The 19611-nt window shown below is 48.9% G+C and overlaps 1 protein-coding gene across 1 annotated transcript in view; it reads right to left on the bottom strand.

Annotated features, from left to right (window-relative positions):
• Positions 1-261: 261 nt before the first annotated feature.
• The window catches only part of SEC14L1 (SEC14 like lipid binding 1), a 66583-nt gene continuing 47233 nt past the window's right edge, over positions 262-19611 (bottom strand). Inside the window, exons 8-18 of the mRNA XM_021670914.2 lie at positions 18049-18158; positions 14137-14326; positions 12878-12966; positions 11244-11314; positions 10215-10386; positions 9759-9893; positions 7173-7307; positions 4467-4718; positions 3166-3344; positions 2572-2673; positions 262-823 (exon numbers count right to left, since the gene is read on the bottom strand). Coding sequence (XP_021526589.1) covers positions 808-823; positions 2572-2673; positions 3166-3344; positions 4467-4718; positions 7173-7307; positions 9759-9893; positions 10215-10386; positions 11244-11314; positions 12878-12966; positions 14137-14326; positions 18049-18158 — 1451 coding nt within the window. The 3' untranslated portion in view covers positions 262-807. The remainder of the gene's footprint in view (positions 824-2571; positions 2674-3165; positions 3345-4466; positions 4719-7172; positions 7308-9758; positions 9894-10214; positions 10387-11243; positions 11315-12877; positions 12967-14136; positions 14327-18048; positions 18159-19611) is intronic.

Below are 19611 nucleotides of genomic sequence, written 5' to 3' on the forward strand. Positions count from 1 at the left end.
AAACCACGTCATGTCTTCCTATAGAAGTGAGGATTAACAAAAACTGGGTTTGCTTCTGCATCAGCAAACATACAGCTGTGACCTGTCTGAGGACGGTCCACTCACCTGTGAAACAATCCCACACAAGCGAAAAGCTTTTCTTCGACTCTAGAATATCAGTACTCTGGCTTCAGAAGCTCTCTTCTTTCTTCAATCTCTAAATTCTCACAAGAATTTCAAACTGTTCAAGGAAAACTGTTGTTTCACAATAAGAAAAAGCCATTCTTTTCTTTAAACAGTTCACATTTATTATTGATAACAATAAAAAAATCTTTTAAAGACTATCAGTATTGTATTACCAAGAGTGAGGTAATATGTTTACAAAACATTTACAGAATTTGATATGCAAATCACAAATTTAGGAAGGAAAGTGAATAAAGACACTAGTAATAGAGGGAAAATCAAAGAATCATTAGTACTAAGAAATGGGACGTGACAGCAGCATTTTAAAAGAGTGGCAAGGTACTAAAAGGAGACGCAATGCAGACGGCCTACTCAAACCATGGCTGCCCCGGACTTCCCCTACAGGGAGAGTGAGACTGGATTACTCAGGAGACCCTGGACCCTGTGAGCATTTGTGCAGTCATGTGCGTGGGGCTCTTAAAGATGCACTCAATTCTCTGGGATGAAAGAGCGCCACTCCCGAATCAACTTAAAAAGAGCAGATCTTCAGCCTGGGAGGGGCAGGGGATGGCTGCAATTCAAACAGTTCTATAAACATCTCTGGGCACATGAGGACTGTTGAATGAAGCATTTTCTTGGCAGCTGTCAGCAAAATCGCCATCTGAGACACAGAGAAAGAGAGAAAGAGAGAGAAAGCAGGGACCATCTTCAGGTCCTTGTGATTTGGGAACAGGAGGCACCAAATGGGGGCAGCACAGATGCGCTACTGGCCCTACCGCACTTTCTGGAAGCAAGGCTTCGGGTACAACTGAGGATCTGGATCTCTAAAAGCAAATACACAAATGTGGACCAAAGGCAGGTGACCACCGAGGAGGCCCAGGACATCTACAGTGTGCAGGCAGCCACTGGGGCTGACCTGACCGGGCGAGAGGGCCGCTGGGTCCCTCCCCAGCCCTCCTGATCCCTGCACAGGACACACACGGCCTCCACACAGCCCTCCAGTGACGCGGCACCCACCAATGCCTCAGAGCAGTGCTGAAACAGCACCACCAGGATTTCCACGCTTACCACGCACACGGGTGACAGCCACATGGGGTTTGGCATGAAAAGCACGGGCTCTGGGGCACAGACACGCGCTGCATGTCTTTACCATGGAGGCCGCCCCATGCGGCTTCCAGACAGATTCTCAAATCACCTGCTCTTCCCATGAAAAGCTGAAACATAAGGGCCTGTACCAGATACAGCAGGCTTTAAAATCAGGAATTAAACAGAAAATGTAAAAGGCAAACAAATCCCGCATTCTGATTTGCTTCTGTAGACTCCTTTGTTACTCAAACTAAGTTTCTACACGCCCCATCCCCCCCAGCACCCCACCGTCATGCACACATGCACACACACAGCACATGCACACACACACACGCTTGAGTCCACCATTCGCTGTACAAAGAAGCAGGGCTCCTACAGGCCACACGCCACCCTGATGTGGATGTAGCAGGTGCTGCTTAGGTATGAATAAAACCCTGTGGACGGTGTCAAACGGCAAATGCGACTTGCTGGTTCCCAGATGGCCTCTAGCGGCCACAGGAGGACACAGAGGAGATGCCTACGCTGAGCTGACTGCAGGTGAGGGGGCGACGCGCGGAAGGAAAAAGGGCAAGAACCCCCTCACCCAAGTTCACACACAGAAAAATCCAGCTCTAAAAAGTATTAAAAAGATTTGAAAAGGAGGAGAGAGGAAGTAACGTTGAATGATGGCAGCATTTTCCTGGAGTCACCCGGAGTTCCCGAGAGCCCCTCCTGAGCCCCCAGCCCCACTTCAGGACAGCACGTGGAGTGGGGGGTCTGCCCACGGGACAGGGTGCTCCGTAGGCGGCCTCTGAATCCTCAGAGGAAGGAGGACCTCACGGGCCGTCCCTAAGTCCACAGACCATCTCGACTGTGACAGGAGGTGTGAGGGCCACGATGCAGCTTGGGGGAAACGTGCTGGCAGCTTCTGTCCCAGGTGAGGAGGGGCCATCTCTCGAGGATGTCACAGGAATTCATTCACTAACGGACAATGCAGAGTTCGTTGGAAAAATTTTTTGCATCAACATCTGGGACCGCATCAATCTTTTAACTGGTATAGAAGCTACTGTTCTTTCAAGAGAGCCCTTGTGCTCTGGTTGGATTTTGTGCACAAAGTATACAAAATCTATGGCTATTGAGTTAAGTTAGGATCAGAGTTAAAACTACCTGCCAAGAGAGTTTTGGGATCAAATGACTACGTTTACCATCCGGAGAGCTATTTGCTATCTAGAGGTGAGAGGAGTCTGTACAATGTCGCGCTGGGTGGGCGGGCGGGCGCAGCTCGCTGTTGGAGGAGGGGCGGCCGTCCCCTCTGCACGCTAGGCGCAGGCGGCGCGGCACTACCTGGAGATCATGGAGCTGGAGTGGGACTGGCTGGAGGAGGTGGTGGCAGCACTCAGCTGCGAGAAGCCGCTGTGGCTGGACTCCAGGCTGGTCATGGAACCTCTGTAACGGCATAGGGAAGGGCGAGGTGAGGACTGCCCTGCCTGCTGCCCGTCGCCCGCACTGCCTGCTGGACTTCATGGCCCACCCTGCTTTCTGCTCACTTCTCATCCCCATCAGCACTTGCAAACGGGGGGCGGACATGAATAACCACCGGGGGACCGGCTCCCCACAGCCTGCACAGATGGCATCATGAGCTACAGCGAAGGCAAAGTTGCTCGTCCCTGACACTCTTCCCTCTGCAGACATGCAGGGAGTCACAGTGCAAACAAATGACCCCAGAGCCACTCCCTCTGCCCCTCACCCCAGCATCCCCGAGACCCGCTGACACTGCCCATCCTGCACATGGCACGGAACTGAACGACCCCCCTGCCCTGCCCAGCTCTCTGGCAGCACCTGCGTGCCGATCCTGCACACAGCACGGGACCGCAGCCTACCCCTGCCCCACCCAGTTCTCTGGTGGCACCTGCTGTGGCGAGGCAAGGGCAGCCGTACCTGAAATCCTCGGAGCCGATCACCTCGGTGTAGTACATCACTTTGCACTTGTGCGAAGAGACCTGCAGGGAGGCGAGCACGTCGTCCACCCGGGGCAGGCTGCTGGCGGCGCACGCAGGCATGCTGTGGAATTTCCACTGCAGGATGTAGAAGCCCGGCCACCTGGTCACATGGGAGCCCTAAAACAAGGAAGGCAGTGGCAGCTGGTGGCGACATACTTCTCACCCCCAGCCTAAAGCAGGTCTGACAAGAGCCAAGGGGATTGTCTGCAGGATTTCATGTAGCTACAGGACCATCTCAACGCGATTCAGAACGTATTTTGCTTCACCAGCAGGTGGGACAATGTCCTTCTCTCTACGGAGCATGGTCACTCCTGGGTGCTGGGAAGGCCAAAGGAACAGACTCCATGTCTGTGGCCCTCATCAGGCCACCCCCACCCCACCTCCACCTGCGGAGGCCGGAGCCTGGAGGGATGGTAGCGCCGAGCTGGAGGGAGGGCTCAGCACAGCTTTTCTGAACTGGCCTCACTTTCTCTGACATGCTGCCAATCATCCAGCATGTTCAGGGCTAAAGGCACGTCACCCTAAAGTGAGACATCAATCCGCAACAATCACTTTCTCCATTCCTTCTGAAATTCATGACTGTGGTAATACAGCTTAGAGGTTCATTTTTTTTAAACTGGATAAAGTATTCTTTTACTCTGCCTCGAAGACCATTGAAACACTGACAAGGCTTACCTCTGAAAACTGAAAAGGCAGCAAAATGCTGCATCTATTATGAAGGCCAGAAGCATCCTCCCGCCCCCGCCCCCGAGAATTACTGTGAGCACAGGCACCCAAAATAACGGGCCACAATGTCAAAAGGAACTGAAAGCATTTGAAACAAATTAGAAGGTTTGGTAATGAGAGTTAATAGCTCCCTGAGTACTCCTTCCTCTCACTTCTATTTAGGGTGATTTTCCTTTGAAAAAGACAAATGCAACCCGGTGAAAGGAGGCCTGGGGGAAGGTCTTCTGAAGCCCAGCTGGCCATGTGCACGCCATGCCTTCCCTTCCTGTCACATGCTGCTTTGGGGAAAAGTCACAGATTCTGTCCAAAAGCACTGCTAGGCTTGACCTCTTTCCTATGAGACGCGCTCGGCTTCCCGAGTCACTCTGCTCCTCCAGGCGAGCTGCTCCTCCGCAGCCAGCGTCTCAAAAGCTACACAGGCTGCTCAAGGAGTGAAGCAAAGACTCCTACTCAAGACGGTGTCGCCTAGCTGCACAGTCACGGATGCGCGATTTGACGTGCGCGTGATTTTACCTGCACGCTTTCTCCTTCTTTGCAAATCAGAGGCGATTCCACCATGCTGTAGTCGCGGCCCAGCTGCCAGACTTTGTCTATGAGCTGCACATTGTTCCCGCCTGGAGAGGTGATGCTGTGGGCCCCCAGGGAGTCCTTTTTGGGTGGCTGTGGCGACCTCTTGGAGTGATAGATGTTGAAGACAATGTCCCCTTTGCACACGTCGAAATCCCAAGTGATGACTGAAGAGGCGTCCACAATCTGAACGAGAATCTGAAAAAGCGACAGCGTCAGGCAGCCGCACTCCACGAGCGCAGGCCGTGTGCTGGCGCGCACCATCCCCCCCAGGGGCTCCAGGTGCCGAAGCTGGGGAGGGAAAGCCTGAATGGGCACGGGATCTCTTTGCCCAGAGTCACACCACCATCCACCTTTCAACCGCTGGCTCCTGCCACGTCGTGCACCAAGCTCTGTGCTCTTTGTGACCTGCACCTACAGGCCCAAGAGCTCCCGTCTACCGTCTTCAGACACACGTGAAGAGACCAGGTCTTAGTGTAACACCAAACGCTGAGCTGTACATGAGTGGTTCAGAGGACTGGCCTGGGCTGGAGAGCAACAGAAGGCCCTAGAGAAGGTGGGGGGCGCCTCCGGACAGTGTTCCCAGCAAGGGGAAAGAAGGGGCACGGCGCCAGGCCTGCCGTGTGAGGCTGGCATGAGAGAGCAGTGGCGAGGCTGGTGAGTGGGATGAGCCCCTGGCATGATGGAGGAGCGGGTGGGTGGTCAGCCCCCGGATGCTGAGAACCAATCGAAAACCTGAACTTACATGGTGCCGACAGAGCTTCTCAGCAGGGAATGATCAAAGTTAGTTTTAAAGATTAGTGTGGGAGGAACATGAGAATTAAAAGCAGCTGCAGAGTTCTGCATTCACTGAAAACTCCGCCTAAGGAAGCAGCAGAGCCAGGCCCACGGCCCTCTGCCCTGGCACCTGCCTGTCAGCCCACTCCGTGCAGTCGCCGTGCCATTCAGCACTTGGCTGCTCTGCAAGCCGGGCTCCTTTTCCAACCCCACCACTGCCACTTCACCGCTGAAACGCCGCTCTGGAATGCCCTTCCACAGCAGATTCCGTGAGGTACAAGAGTCCTGTCCAAGGACAGCAGCAGCACTACGCAGCACGGCCCACTCTTCAGCAAAGCAGCTCCCCAGGCAGCTGCAGCCGGAGACCCTGGCCCCTGGGCTGGCAGGCGCGTCTCTGCTGCACTCACAGGCGGGGCCTCTGCTGCAGCCTGCATTTAGGTTTGTTACCATCTCGGATCTATGCTTTATTTAATACCCAAAGCAGAACTGAGGTTTTGACCACGTGGATGTTTACAGATGCCCCCTGATTCACATGAAACACACTGCACCCCAAGTTCTTGAAACATGGACAAGTGACAGCACGTACTCAACAATAAGGACCCGGCCTCCTGGAGCCTGCCCTCAAGTTAAGAAATTAAGAAGATAATCCTCAAGATGTTAGGAAACATGAGACTCCCCTGTGTATCTACAAGTAAGGCACACCACATCTGTCTCTGCCTGTTCAAACCATGGCAACAGTGTTCCCTGACCCACCTGCCAGGTGAGGCACTCAGGAAGACAGTGCAGCAAAAGCCACTGGCAGATGGTGACCCAGGTGCCGCCGTGGCAGGAAGCAGGCTGGAGTCGGCACCACTGCCCAAGCCAGCACCACATCCTCACCGAAAACCTGCTCCGCACAGAGCCCCACCATCCTCTCCAGCAACTCTGGGCCATGAACCTGGCCCTTGAGCTGAGAAGGGAGATTCCACTGCAGGCCCCTCCTGCTTCAGGTCACTTGTGATGCTACAGGACAAATACAAGGCGTGCACAGGAACACGGAAAGCTCCTGCTTCTGCACCAAAAGTAATAGCAAGAAAGGAACACAGACTTACAGAAATCAGAAAATTCCCAAAATATCTATAAATAACCAAAACCCAGTCAAGAAAGTAGCAAATGGGCCGGGCACAGTGTTTCAGGCCTGTAATCCCAGCACTTTGGGAGGCTGAAGCAGGTGGATCACCTGAGGTCAGGTGTTCAAGACCAGCCTGGCCAACATGGTGAAAATGTCTCTACTAAAAATACAAAGATTAGTCGGGTATGGTGGCGGATGCCGGTAGTCCCAGCTACTTGGGAGGCTGAGGCAGGAGAATCACTTGAACCCGGGAGACGGAGGCTGCAGTGAGCTGAGATCGTGCCACTGCACTCCAGCCTGGGTGATAGAGCAAAACCCCATCTCAAAAAAGAAAGAAAGAAAGAAAAGAAAGAAGAAAGAAAGAAAGAAGGAAGGAAGGAAGGAAGGAAAGAAGGAAAGAAAGAAAGAAAAAAGTAGCAAATGAAACTTGTTCAGTATAACCAAGAAATAAACTAAGTTCAGGAGTTAAGTGCTTCAACAAGGAAAGATGAGTTATTCCTATCTCTGTGTTTGGTGTCTTTAGTAAAATGGAGGTCAAGAGATCCAGTTTCCTTTCCAGGCACTCTGATCAAGCACTCTTCTATTCTGAGAGAGACCTGTTCTTCCATGTTGACATTTACTGAAACTAGGTATCAAGTGTCAACAAAAGCCCAAAGACCAAGACCAGAAAAACGAGTACTGTTCTCAATAAAGGTGGCCAGAAGCCCTGCGGGGTGGGAGGACCGGCTGCCCAGGCGCCTTCAGGTGCAGGGAGGCGGCTGTACCTCGTGTGGGGCTCCTTTGAAGACGCTTGCAGACTGGTAGATGGTCTCGGTCCAGAGCTTGAGGTCTTCATTCTCTAGCTCCTCTGCAGTCCGGTACAGAGATTTGGGGACCAGTCCACCCTCTGGCACTTCGCACTGGAAACAGAAACACAGCAGTGAAAGCTGTGCAAACACAAACCAACCACACGAAACACACCATCCCGCTACGCTCCACTCCTGGAAGTCGCTGAGAAAACGGAAAACACTGGCAGGGTCGTAAAATACTCTGCACTGCTGAACGGTTTGTTTTTAAACCACTTCAACATGTGTTTCACTTTGCAAAAATGAGAACAAGTCGAAGCTGATTTACCACAGAATCATAGCAACACGCGTGAGGCACTACACCCGATTACTAAAGATGGCTCATTTAAGCATTAGGGGTGTTTACGTTGCCCTGTAAAGGAAGAGCATTACTTTAAGAAGAGTTTTGCTCTCAAGAGCCACAGGCATTATTTTTATGCTATGAAATTATAGTCAAGATATAGAATCAATGAATAATGTTTTGTGTCTAAAGTCAAATGACCGGTCTATAACACCAGACAAAACCTAACGAAGAACTTCTTTTGAATTTGCCTGAAACAAGTTGACTTAGAATTTGTACATATCGTAAATCTCCTAATTAACCTCGATACAATGACTCCACACTAAAGTTCATAAAATCCAAGTCCTCCCTTTATCATCAGCCCTGGGAAGCAACTACATAGAAAATAAACATCTCCGTCTTCAGCCCGCAGCGCAGCATGAGTGGAGAGAGTCACAGCAGCGAGAGCATGCTGGAAAAGTCCCCGCCTGGCCCATGGTTAATAAACTCTGCCACCAGAGAGCAGAAGTGCACAGCCTCCTTTCAACAACCAGCCCGAACAGCAGCTCAGGACAGCGGTGAAGAAGTCGCAGAAGGCCCATGTTTTTGGAGAGCTCAATTAACCACAGAGACATTCAACATGGCAAACACACTACGGAGGTCAGCAGGTGACAACACGGCTGTGACTGGCAGTCTGAGTCAAGTCTCCTGTGCGCCAGCTCGATTCTTCCCGGCGTAATTGCTTCAGGATGGTTAGCTCACATAACGAAAGGAGTTCAGAGGTTTCGACAAACCTGAGCCCGTGTTAACCTCAGAGACACCTGCTAAATTCTGGTCCCGTGACTTTTACTATTACTAACTCGCTGTTTGCGTTGCACTGTGATGATGCCTGTCATTTCCCGAAACTGGAACTGATGAAGTAAAAGCTACATTTGCTTTCTAAATTTCTCTAACCATTCAGAAAGTCCGAAGTCCCTTGCGTCCCCAATTCATTAGCTAAATACATGAGTCAAACCCAGTGGGTACACATCTCAAACGGGTAACTTTATATGAAGGATGGCTAGAGAGCCCTTGGATAAGAAGCTTCATTCCCTGCTGAGTTCAGCTGCCACCACGTGCCACGGAACAAGTCACTGGGACTTCCACAGGCTTTGGCTTCCGTAACGCTCCCGTGGCACAACGTGCACCATGGCTAGAAGGCTACAAGGACCCCAAGGTTCTGAGCTTTTCAGAGCACAGGGTATAGAAGTGGAGGCCTCTGCTTGATTACCCAGCAACTAACTGTATTAAAAACCCCAAACATATTTTGAGAGCCACTTCCCGTCATTCTTCTGCTTTAAAAATGTCATCCAGACTAGGCGTGGTGGCTCATGCCTGTAATCCCAGCACTTTGGGAGGCTGAGGTGGGCAGATCACTTGAGGTCAGCAGTTTGAGATCAGCCTGGCTGACATGGTAAAACCCTGTTTCTACTAAAAATACAAAAATTAAATGGGTGTGGTGGCGCATGCCTGTAATCCCAGCTACTCTGGAGGCTGAGGCTGGAGAATTGCTTGAATCTGGGAGGTGGAGGCTGCAGCGAGCCGAGACTGCAACACTGTACTCCAGTCTAGGGGACATGGGGAGACTCCATCTCAAAAAAAAAAAAAAAAAAAACCCAAAATGTTATCCAGCCTGGGGCAACATAATGAGGCTCCATCTCTGCAAAAAATACAAATATGAGCTGGGTATGGTGGCGCATGCCTATAGTCCCAGCTACTTGGGTGGTTGAGGTAGGAGGATCACCTGAGCCCATGAGGTCAGGATGCAGCGAGCTGTGATCTGTGATCACATCACTGCACTCCAGCCTGGGTGACAGAGCAGGACCCTGTCTCCATAAAAATAAAGGAGGGGGAGGGGTGGGTGAAAAATTTGAGAACTGATTCAATTTAATAGTATTTTTAAAAATACGACAGCTTCTCTAAAATGGTTTAAAGATCTGATTCACACAAAGCCCTGTGAATACAGCGAGCTGCAATTGTATCCGATTCTACAACAAATTCTCATTTTTATTTAACAACGAAGAAATGTATCATATCAACAATTACTTAAATGGTTCTCTTTAGCTTGATCCTGGATCAGAGAAATGGCGGCCAAAAGAAACAAAACATCGAAATGAAAAGTTCTGAAAATCATCTGTGCAAATCAGCATCGAGCTCTCCCATCTGTCTAAGGAGCCAAGTGTGCAGTTCCTCGCCTCGCTACGTACCATGCACTCCCCACTCAGGAAGTCTGGAATAATCTCTTTGTCAATGTAATCCAGCAGGCCTCCCGGACCCTGGTAGTCGTTTCCTGCGTAAATGAGGAATTTCCTTCTGGTATTGTCATCGATGAAGGGACTCACCTGTGAGGAGGAGCAAGACCATCGAGTCATATCTGATCTGAGGCCTGATTAGCAAAGATTTAAAATGACAATACGGTTATGAATGGGGGGTGGAATTCAAATTTATATACTTTTTCTGTAAAGTCTATTTGCATGGCATTAGGACACTCAGACAGACTTTGCTTTTCTTCCCCCTTCCCTAAACAATTTGAGAAATTTTATATCTTTGCATGTTGTTTTTTTCTAAGTAGTTAAGGCTTTAGGTCACAGACGTGTGTATGAATGCATGTGTATCTGCTTTCCAAATGGCTCACAGTTACTGGAAAAGGCATGTCAACCCACCAGCGTCCAGAGCACAGGAAACACCCTGGGCGCCCGCAGGATGAGAAGGCGGCCCAGCGTCTCGGGGTAATTGGCCTCCACCACCTCGATGATCCGCAGCAGCGCTTTGACACCAGGTCTCCACAAGTGGCGCATGTTCAGCCCTTCCAAGTCCACCAGGCAGGTCCAGGAGCTGCAGGTTGTGCAGAGACGTGTTTCGTTCAACAGACAGCAGCACACTTAGTAAACCGTGTCTTATGACTTTTTTCCTTTTTGGTCATTTATAGCTATTTCCAAATATACAATAATCAATTTCTTAAAATTACAGTGCTATGAACTCTGTTTCTATCTATTTGTACAAAACACACAGGATCAGTGTGGTAAGACCAAGCCTGAAACTGCAAGGCTGATTGGTAGCACATGAAAATCTCTCTCAGATGTGCTCAGTGAGCCAGCAAGCAAAGCCACAGTGTGCTGTCCTCCACGTGCTAAACCACCCCCTAACCTGCCATCAATAGGGCACACAGCTGGTATTTTAACACATACTGTGTCTGAACTGCAGTGAGCTATGCTTCAACAGCAAGAGGCAGGCAGTCTCAGGAGCTGAGAATACAGCAGTGAGCAGAGCCCTCAAAATCCCTGTTCTCAGGGAACTTAGATCCCAGTGAACCATCTACACCTTTACCAATGTCAACCTCTGAATGGCTGAACATTTTCAGAACTGTGGATTGAAACTGAAAGCATGGTTTCAGAACACAGAGTCATCTGGGTGAGGAGGAGAGGCAAAAACAAGGAAGTGACGTGCAGCCCTAGGCCCATGTGGACCACACGAACCAGGCAGACAGGCCAACCCACTCAGGCTGATCGACAGCAATGCTTGGGACAGGAAACAGTGACTGTCCCTCGCCACTGGCATTATTACACGTTCACCTCTTTTCTAACTTTTAAAGCATCTTGGAAAATAAGCAGATTTGACTTCCAAAAACCAACTAGAAATATTTAATTTGTTTTCTCAGTCAGTTGAAAGGAAAAGCAAAATCCCACATCTACCTGATAGGCCGACCAAAGACTTTTGTATTCTCTTCACATCGTCTTAGCCCTTCTTCATTTATGGAGAGAACCTACACGCGAAAGATGAAAATTTCCCGTGATTAGCCTCAGGCTGAAACTAACACGTCCAGCTATGAAGAGGGACACAGACGGCATTTTACAGGTAAGTGTGTAAACCAAAAAAGTGACCTATGTAGGTTTTCTTACACATTCACATGTGCTAACCACATCACCAACAAAAAAATGTGACCCTTGAGAGAATAAACACTGTCATGTACAGCAAAGGTAACAGCTATCCAAAGAGAAGTGCAGGCCAGAGGAATCACAGGATGAGCAGGGGCCTCACACTGGGGCTCTGTCTTCAGGACAAGTGCATGGGAACAGCAGATAAACGTCTGTGAGTGTGCAAACACTCTAATACCACATGCCAGCCAAGAGAAAAGGCAGCTTTAGAACAGACTTCAGGCATGGCTCAAGAGATCCTCTGTTTCAGATTAACAAACCCTTCCTCTGCAGATGAAGTCCATCCATATCTTCACGTGTGAACATGTGCATGTGTAGATAAACACGCATGGCGGTGGGGCAGACTGACAGCAATACACAAGGGAATGCCAACAGTAAGCCAGGCTCAGCGGTGGTGCTGATAACAAGGCCCAGCTACTCAGGAGGCTGACATGGGAGAACCACTTGGGGACAGGAGTTTGAAGGTGCAGAGAGTGATGATCACGCCCATGAATAGACTCTGCACCCCATTTCTCTTAAAAAAAAATGCTGGCCGGATGTGGTGGCACACACCTGTAATTCCAGCACTTTGGGAGGTTGAGGCAGGTGGATCACCTGAGGTCAGGAGCTCGAGACCAGCCTGGCCAACATGGTGAAACCCCATCTCTACTAACAATACAAAAAAATTAGCGGGGCATGGTGACGAGTGCCTGTAATCCCAGCTACTCGGGAGGCTGAGGCAGGAGAATCACTTGAACCCAGGAGGCGGAGGCTGCAGCGAGCCGAGATCACACTATTGCACTCCAGCCTGGGCAACAAGAACGAAACTCTCTGTCAAAAAAATAAAGAAAAAATAAAGCCAAAGTGCGTATTTCAGGGTAACGGGGTCATAAATGTGCCTTTTAAATTTGTTTGTTTTCAAATTAAAGGACCATCTTCTTCTCTGGGAGGGGGAGGCACAGCTGCACACTGGCCGCAGCAGCGGAGCGGGGCCTGGCCGGAGTCAGTGAGACGACGGGTCAGCAGGGCCTTCAGGATGGTGTAGAGAAAGATGCCAAGAGCGCGCATCAAGGAAGGGCCAGTGGAAAGAATGCTATCAAGAGGTCTGCTTGTGAGCGGCATCCCAGGAGAGGGCAATTCCATGTGGGAGTGAATGAAAAAGACAGAACTGCGGCCACACAGGCATCTCGGGGGAGACCCTGACTGCTGCACTGACGCTGCCAATGAGAGAAACACTTTCATAACTTCTGTGTCTTCTTTGCAAATTTTAAGACTACATTAACGTATTTTCAGTTCTGACTACAAAAGCAATTCACGTTTGTTCTAACAGTCTGGTTAACACCCCCATCCTGCTGGCAGAAAAAGACACTGACGCCACAGTGGAGCCTGGGGTCTCTCAGCCCCGCACTTACGTATCTCAGCAGGGCCTCCTCCCCGAGCGCTCTCACCAAGCCTTTGGTGTCCATCTGCCCCAGCCTGAGCACGTAGAGGGGCCTCCCATCTGCAGGGGAGGGGAAGGAATGGGTTATTGGCACCGTCCCAGTTGACGCTGAAGATACGACTCTAAGACCCTTAACAGGAAAATGCCTGTTCGCCTGTGTTCTGGGTGCGCTTGAAGGTCTTTCTGATTCTTAGAAGCGGCAACTGATTTCTGTGTGGGGTAGGGGTGTGTGTCAGTATTTTTCCCCAAAAGTTGTAAGCGAGAAAAATAAAAACCAACTGACAGAGAGAGTAGCTGTGCAGAGTCCTGGAAACGGAAGGCTGTGCCGGGATGAGGGGAACCCGGCCGGGGCTCAGCTCAAGCTGCCCAGAGGCGGGGCTCAGTCTCCTCACTTTGAACAACTGGGGCTGCCCAAGAGCTCAGATTCTCAATGGCAAGGGAACATCAGACTAGCCAGACACTTCATGACTACAGACGACTTTCACATTTCCTTTCTTAGAAAATAATTATTTTTCATGTCATAGATCACTAAAAACCGAATGCAAGATTTTTAAAAGCCAGCTTCCCTCAGTTCCCACTCCCGAAGAAGGGCCAGTTCTACGGTGCTTCCCTCTCACTGATGCTTCCAATTCCTCCCTGCCCAGCTGCAAACTCTGGCTCAGGAAAGAGTGTATTTTTGACAGTGCAGGTCTTCCCGCAGGGCGGGGTGTGGAAGGCATTCGGGGGAACTGTGTTTCAGGTTCTCATTTAAATCACTCTTCCTCTGAGGTGCATCGCCACCCTTCATCCACGCCCTACTCCCAAAGCAGAACTCAAGTGCTCACTGCTGATGGAGAAAACCCGGCTGAACCGTTTTCAGCTATCATAGGGTTTAAGTCATCAAAAATTCCCTTAATTAACACTGTGGTGCTGTCTTTGCAATAGGTCAAAACAAACTGTACTGCACTGAAGAAGTCAAATCACTTGCCCAAGGATGGTGTGCGTCCGTGGGGAAGCAGCAGGCCCAGGCCCAGGCCCCTCCTGGCTGCCCAGGGCGGGATGGGAGTGTGCCCGTGGTGAAGTGGAGCATCAGTCTGTTCAACTTGGGAAAAGATGCCCAATTCTCACAGTAAAGAGAAACGCGCACTCAGCAGGGCCCCACTCAACCCCATAGAAGGAGGTCGTAGAGGATCTCTTCAACGACACAGCAGGATAATAACGGAAACAGACAGTTTCAACTCCATCCAGTACCTTTGTCGTGATGATGCCAGCCTCCTGCGTAGTAATCCTGAAGGACCTGCGGAGGGGTCCAGGTATCGAGAATGTAGTCCACCTGGTGCTGCTTCCGCCATGTCAAAGATTGACACATGATCTCTCTGGCTTTGTCAATATTAAAATCCCGTGCACGTAAGAACCGAAGAATATGCTCATCTTTTGGAATCTATTAAGAGAGAAAGATGCTTCTAAGCAATGTTAAAAGTTGCAAAGGGCACTTTGAGAGGCCAAGGCAGACGGATCACTTGAGCTTAGGAGTTCGAGACCAGCCTGGCCAATATGATGAAACCCCATCTCTACTAAAAATATAAAAATTAGCCAGGCCTGGTGGTGCATACCTGTAATCCCAGCTACTCGGAGGCTGAGGCAGGGGGAGGATCACTTGACCCTGAGAGGTGGAGGCTGCAGTGAGCCAAGATCGCACTATTGCACTAATAAAAAAGCTGCTAAGGGAATAAGACTCGAAAATTTCCACTTTTCTTTGGAAGACAGGCTCTCTCATTCTCTCACCCAGGCTGGAGTGTTGTGGCACCATCTCAGCTCACTGCAGCCCCCAACTCAAGGGCTTAAGCAATCCTCCCACCTCAGCCTCCTGAGTAGTTGGGACCACAGGCACACGCCACCACGCCCAGCTAATTTTTGTATTTGTAGAGATGTGGTTTCCCCGTGTTGCCCAGGCTGGTCTCAAACTCCTGAGCTTAAGCGATCCTCCCACTTTGGCCTCCCAACGTGTTGGGATTATAGGCATGAGCCACCACGTCTGGCCTAAAACTCCCACTTCTAATCAACAGTGAGCTGCATTATTATACTATTTAAAATTAGCTGGTACCAGAAAAATCTCCCTTACTACTCTAGAGCAAATCAGCATGATCAGTCTGAATAATCTTTACAGTAATCCATTTTGGCTTCCGCAAAGTACAGCAAAGGCATAAATTGACCCTAAACACCAAATGCTTCAATTCTATGAACGATCGGATCTATGAATTACTATGCTCTGTGCACTTTTCTGTATACATACTACATTTAAATAAAACGTCAGAATAAAGAGAGAGCAGGACACCTGGCTTCTGAATGGAAACGCTCGTAGTGCTAGTGACTAAAGAGAATTAAACATGGGTGATGTTGAGAAAGGCAAGATTTTTGTTCCGAAGGGTGCCCAGTGCCACACCATGGAAAAGGGAGGCCAGCACAAGACTGGGCCAGATCTCCAGTCTCTCCGGGTGGAAGACAGGTCAGGCCACTGGACTCTCTTACACAGATGCCAATAAGAACAAAGGCATCACCTGCAGTGAGGACACGCTGATGGGGTATTTGGAGAATCCCTGGAACAAAAATGTCCTTCATTGGTGTTATGAAGGAGGCAGAAAGGGCAGACTTGAAAGTTTATGTCAAAAAAGCTACTAACAAGTAATAACTGGTCATTGCATTATTTATTACAAAACCGAAATGTCATGACTTTTTTTTTTTGAGACAGAGTCTCGCACTGTCACCCAGGCTGTAGTGCAGTACAGCCCAGGCTGTAGATGCAATCTTGGCTCACTGCAACCTCCGCCTCCTGTGTTCAAGCAATTCTCCTGCCTCAGCCTCCCGAAGCTGGGACTACAGGCGTGCGCCACCACACCCAGCTAATTTTTTTGTATTTTTAGTAGAGATGAGGTTTCACCATGTTGGCCAGGATGGTCTCGACCTCCTGACCTCGTGATCCGCCCGCCTCGGCCTCCCAAAGTGCTGGGATGACAGGTGTGAGCCACTGCACCCGGCCTCTGTCATGACTTTTTAATGTGTATCATAATTTAATAGATTTATCTCACACACCAGAATTCAGATCATGAATGATCATCAGAATATTTTTGTTGGGCAATCCTGATTCAACTAAGGCTGGCTTCTGCTTAAAGCACTGTGTTCAGTTTTTTGAATTTTAAGAATTCTGATTCAGAGGCCGGGCATAGTGGCTCACACCTGTAATTCCAGCACTTTGGGAGGCTGAGGTGGACGGATCAACGAGGTCAGGAGATCCAACATGGTGAAATCCCATCTCTACTAAAAATATAAAAATTAGCTGGATGTGGTAGCGTATGCCTGTAATCCCAGCCACTTGGGAGGCTAAGGCAGGAGAATCACTTGAACTAGGGAGTCGGAGTTGCAGTGAGCCGAGATCATGCCACTGCACTCCAGCCTGGTGACGAGCGAGACTCCATCTCAAAAAAAAAAAGTCAGTATGACAAGAAATGTAGCAAGTTAAACTTTACTTCTGAATTCTTTACTACTTAAGTTAGACTAAGTTATAATTTAGCATTGTCTTTTAAAAGCCATTTGAGGCTGGGCACAATGACTCTTACACCTGTAATCTCAGCACTTTGGGAGGCTAAGGTAGGTGGATTACTTGAGGTCAGGAGTTCGATACCAGCTTGGCCAACATGGTGGAACCCTGTTCTCTACTAAAAATACAAAAATCAGCCAGAAAAGGTGGCAGAGCTAATCCCAGCTCTCCAGAGGCTGAGGCAGGAGAATAGCCTGAACCCGGGAGGTAGATGTTGCAGTGCGTCAAGACTGCACCACTACACTCTGGCCTGGGTGACAGAGCGACTCTGTATAAAAAAAAAAATTCTAAAACATAAAACTGTAGAACTACCATGTGTCTATGTGATTGGCAATGGTGCTTTTGCCAACTCATTAGAAAGATTAGAGGAGATATACACGAAGTTAAAAATTATGAGTGATCATAAGACTTAAGATAATTAAAAACAAAAACCACAGATTAAAGAAAAAGTTAGAATACAAAAAAGCATGTTGGGCTTTCGTAATGTGGCGGCGTTGCTAACTAACACAGGAATCTTCTCCAGATTCTAACACTGTCAATAAACAGGCCAGCTTCCCTGAATAAAGAACAAGGCCAAGGCCGTGTTCTGAGTGTCACATGGACTAAGTGTCCTCCTCCGTGGCCATGTGCTTACCAACTCAGAGGCTGGTCCATGAGGAGAACAAGAAGGGAGTGGGAGCATGAGCTACTCACAACCCCAGCTCCTGGGAAATAACTCAAAAGCATGTGGCCTACTGACGTGGCATCATCTTCACTCAGAAGGGACTACAGTTATGTGATCGTGGTTAAGAATGTAGCTTCCGAAACAAAATGGCCTGGGTTCAAATCCCGACCCCACCACTCGCTAGCTGTGAGACCTCAGGCAAGTTAGTTCACTTCTCTGTGCCCCAGTTTTCTCACATGTAAAACCAGGGAGAAAAATAGCACCAGAGAGAGCTGGTGAAAGGACTGAATAAAGACCTTAAAATAGTGTCTAATAATGGTAAGTATACAGCAAATGGCAGCCATCATGACTGCAGTGTTTTCTCGATGACTGGTGTTAAACAGTACTCAGTGATTTGGTCTCGAGTAACCAGACTGTCAGAATTAGAGATTAGGCCAACTACATGCAATGCCTAGTTTCCCTTTACTAGATGATGTCAACAACTTGCTAGACACACACCAGGCTCTGCTCACTACATAAGGCTTATAAAAATCTATACCCTTATGAGGCTGAAATTTCACTAAAATCCTGAAAATTAAAGCTCAAATTTCTCTCATCTCTGATAAATCTCTGAACTCTTTTTACAACTTCCGAAAATCTGAATGTATGAATACTTGGAACACAATGTTGCTTTGTAACCTGACACTGTCTGTAAGCCAGACCTTGCTCTGTAAAGTCTAACAACATGCAGTTAATCATGCACTATCACTAGCTTAAGGACGCAGATTCCACAGAGATACATGTTCAATGACTTCTAGACTGGAAGAAACAATGGCTGTGGAAGCCGGGTGACTACGGGCAGGACGAGATTCCATGACTTCACGTAGCCCTGGCCCTGCACGCTGGGCGTGGAGCCAACACTCACCTTGCCCTTGTGGGTCTCCTGCAGCCACTGGCGAAGTCGAATGAGGCAGCTCTCCTGCAGCGGAGTCAAATCGCCCAAGTATCTCTTGATGTAGTCGGCATCTAGTTTGTCTGGAATGTAAGCGACACTGATGTACAACAAAGAACACCGAAGCTTTAGGCTCCCAGAGTCCTTCTGCTCAGTGGAGTGAACGTGTGGCCCTAGAGTCGAGAGGCAAATGAAACCGCAGAGATGGCAGACGCAAACCAGATCCCTAGCGGACTTCAGGGACAGGCTTTGAGAGAAGTCACTGACTAAACCACAGGTAAACTTTCTGACTCACTCGTCTTTCCCTGATTACCGCTGAGTTACCTCTATTGCCAAATCACAATACTACTCATGGCTATAACAGATATCAATGACCGTTTTAATTCTAAGAGAAACATAACACAAAAAGAACTTACAAGATAGAAAATTTAAGGAAAAACAAAAAAAAACAAGCAAATCCAAATCTATTTTGAATAGAGCTACTGTGTTCAAGAATGTAAGAAATCTGGTGGCTCACGCCAGTAATCCCAACTACTCAGGAGGCTGAGGCAGGCAGATCACCTGAGGTCAGGAGTTCAAGACCAGCCTGGCCAACATGGTGAAACATAGTCTCTACTAGGAACACAACAATTAGCCAGGTGTGGTGGTGCATGCCTGTAATCCCAGCTACTCAGGAGGCTGAGGCAGGAGAATCACTTGAACTCAGGAGGCGGAGGTTGCACTGAGCCAAGATGGCACCACTGTACTCCAGCCTGGGCAACAGAGTGAAACTCTGCCTCAAAAAAAAATAATAATATAAGAAACTTTTTTCCTGATAAGGTAAAATAAACTAGACGAATGAGACAGCAAAGTAAGCATAACAAAAATTCCCAAGCTAAAAAATAAAATACATCCCCAAACCATCTGCCCACCCCCATCACTTGTTGAAATCTCACAAATGGCACAGTTTGGCTGTAGAGAAAAATGTACAGAAAAATAAACACCCAGCTTGGGCTACATAGTGAGACCATCTCTACAAAAAATTTTAAAAATTAGCCAGGTGTGGGCTGGGCACGGTGGCTCATGCTTGTAATCCCAGCACTCTTGAGAGGCTAAGGTGGGTGGATCACAAGGTCAGGAGTTCAAGACCAGCCTGGCCAACATGGTGAAACCCCATCTCTACTAAAAATACAAAAAATTAGCTGGACGTGGTGGCACATGCCTGGAGCCCCAGCTACTCGGGAGGCTAAGGCAGGAGAATCAGTTGAACCTGGAAGGTGGAGGTTGCAGTGAGCCAAGATTGCACCACTGCACTCTAGCCTGGGTAACAGAGCAAGACTCCATCTCAAAAAAAAAAAAAAAGAAAAACACCTTCCTTAGGTCAGGCATGGTGGCTCATGCCTATAATCTCAGCACTTTGGGAGGCCAAGGTGGAAGGACTGCTTGAGCCCAAGAGTTCAAAATCATCCTGAGCAACATGGTGAGACCCCCCTCTCTTAAACTAACAAACACCTTCTGGTATCAATAAAATAATAATTTGATATAACCCCTTTTCCC

The sequence above is a fragment of the Aotus nancymaae genome, unplaced genomic scaffold (assembly GCF_030222135.1).
Source record: "Aotus nancymaae isolate 86718 unplaced genomic scaffold, 86718_ANA_hifiasm-v0.15.2.pri h1tg000089l, whole genome shotgun sequence".
NCBI lineage: Eukaryota > Metazoa > Chordata > Mammalia > Primates > Aotidae > Aotus > Aotus nancymaae.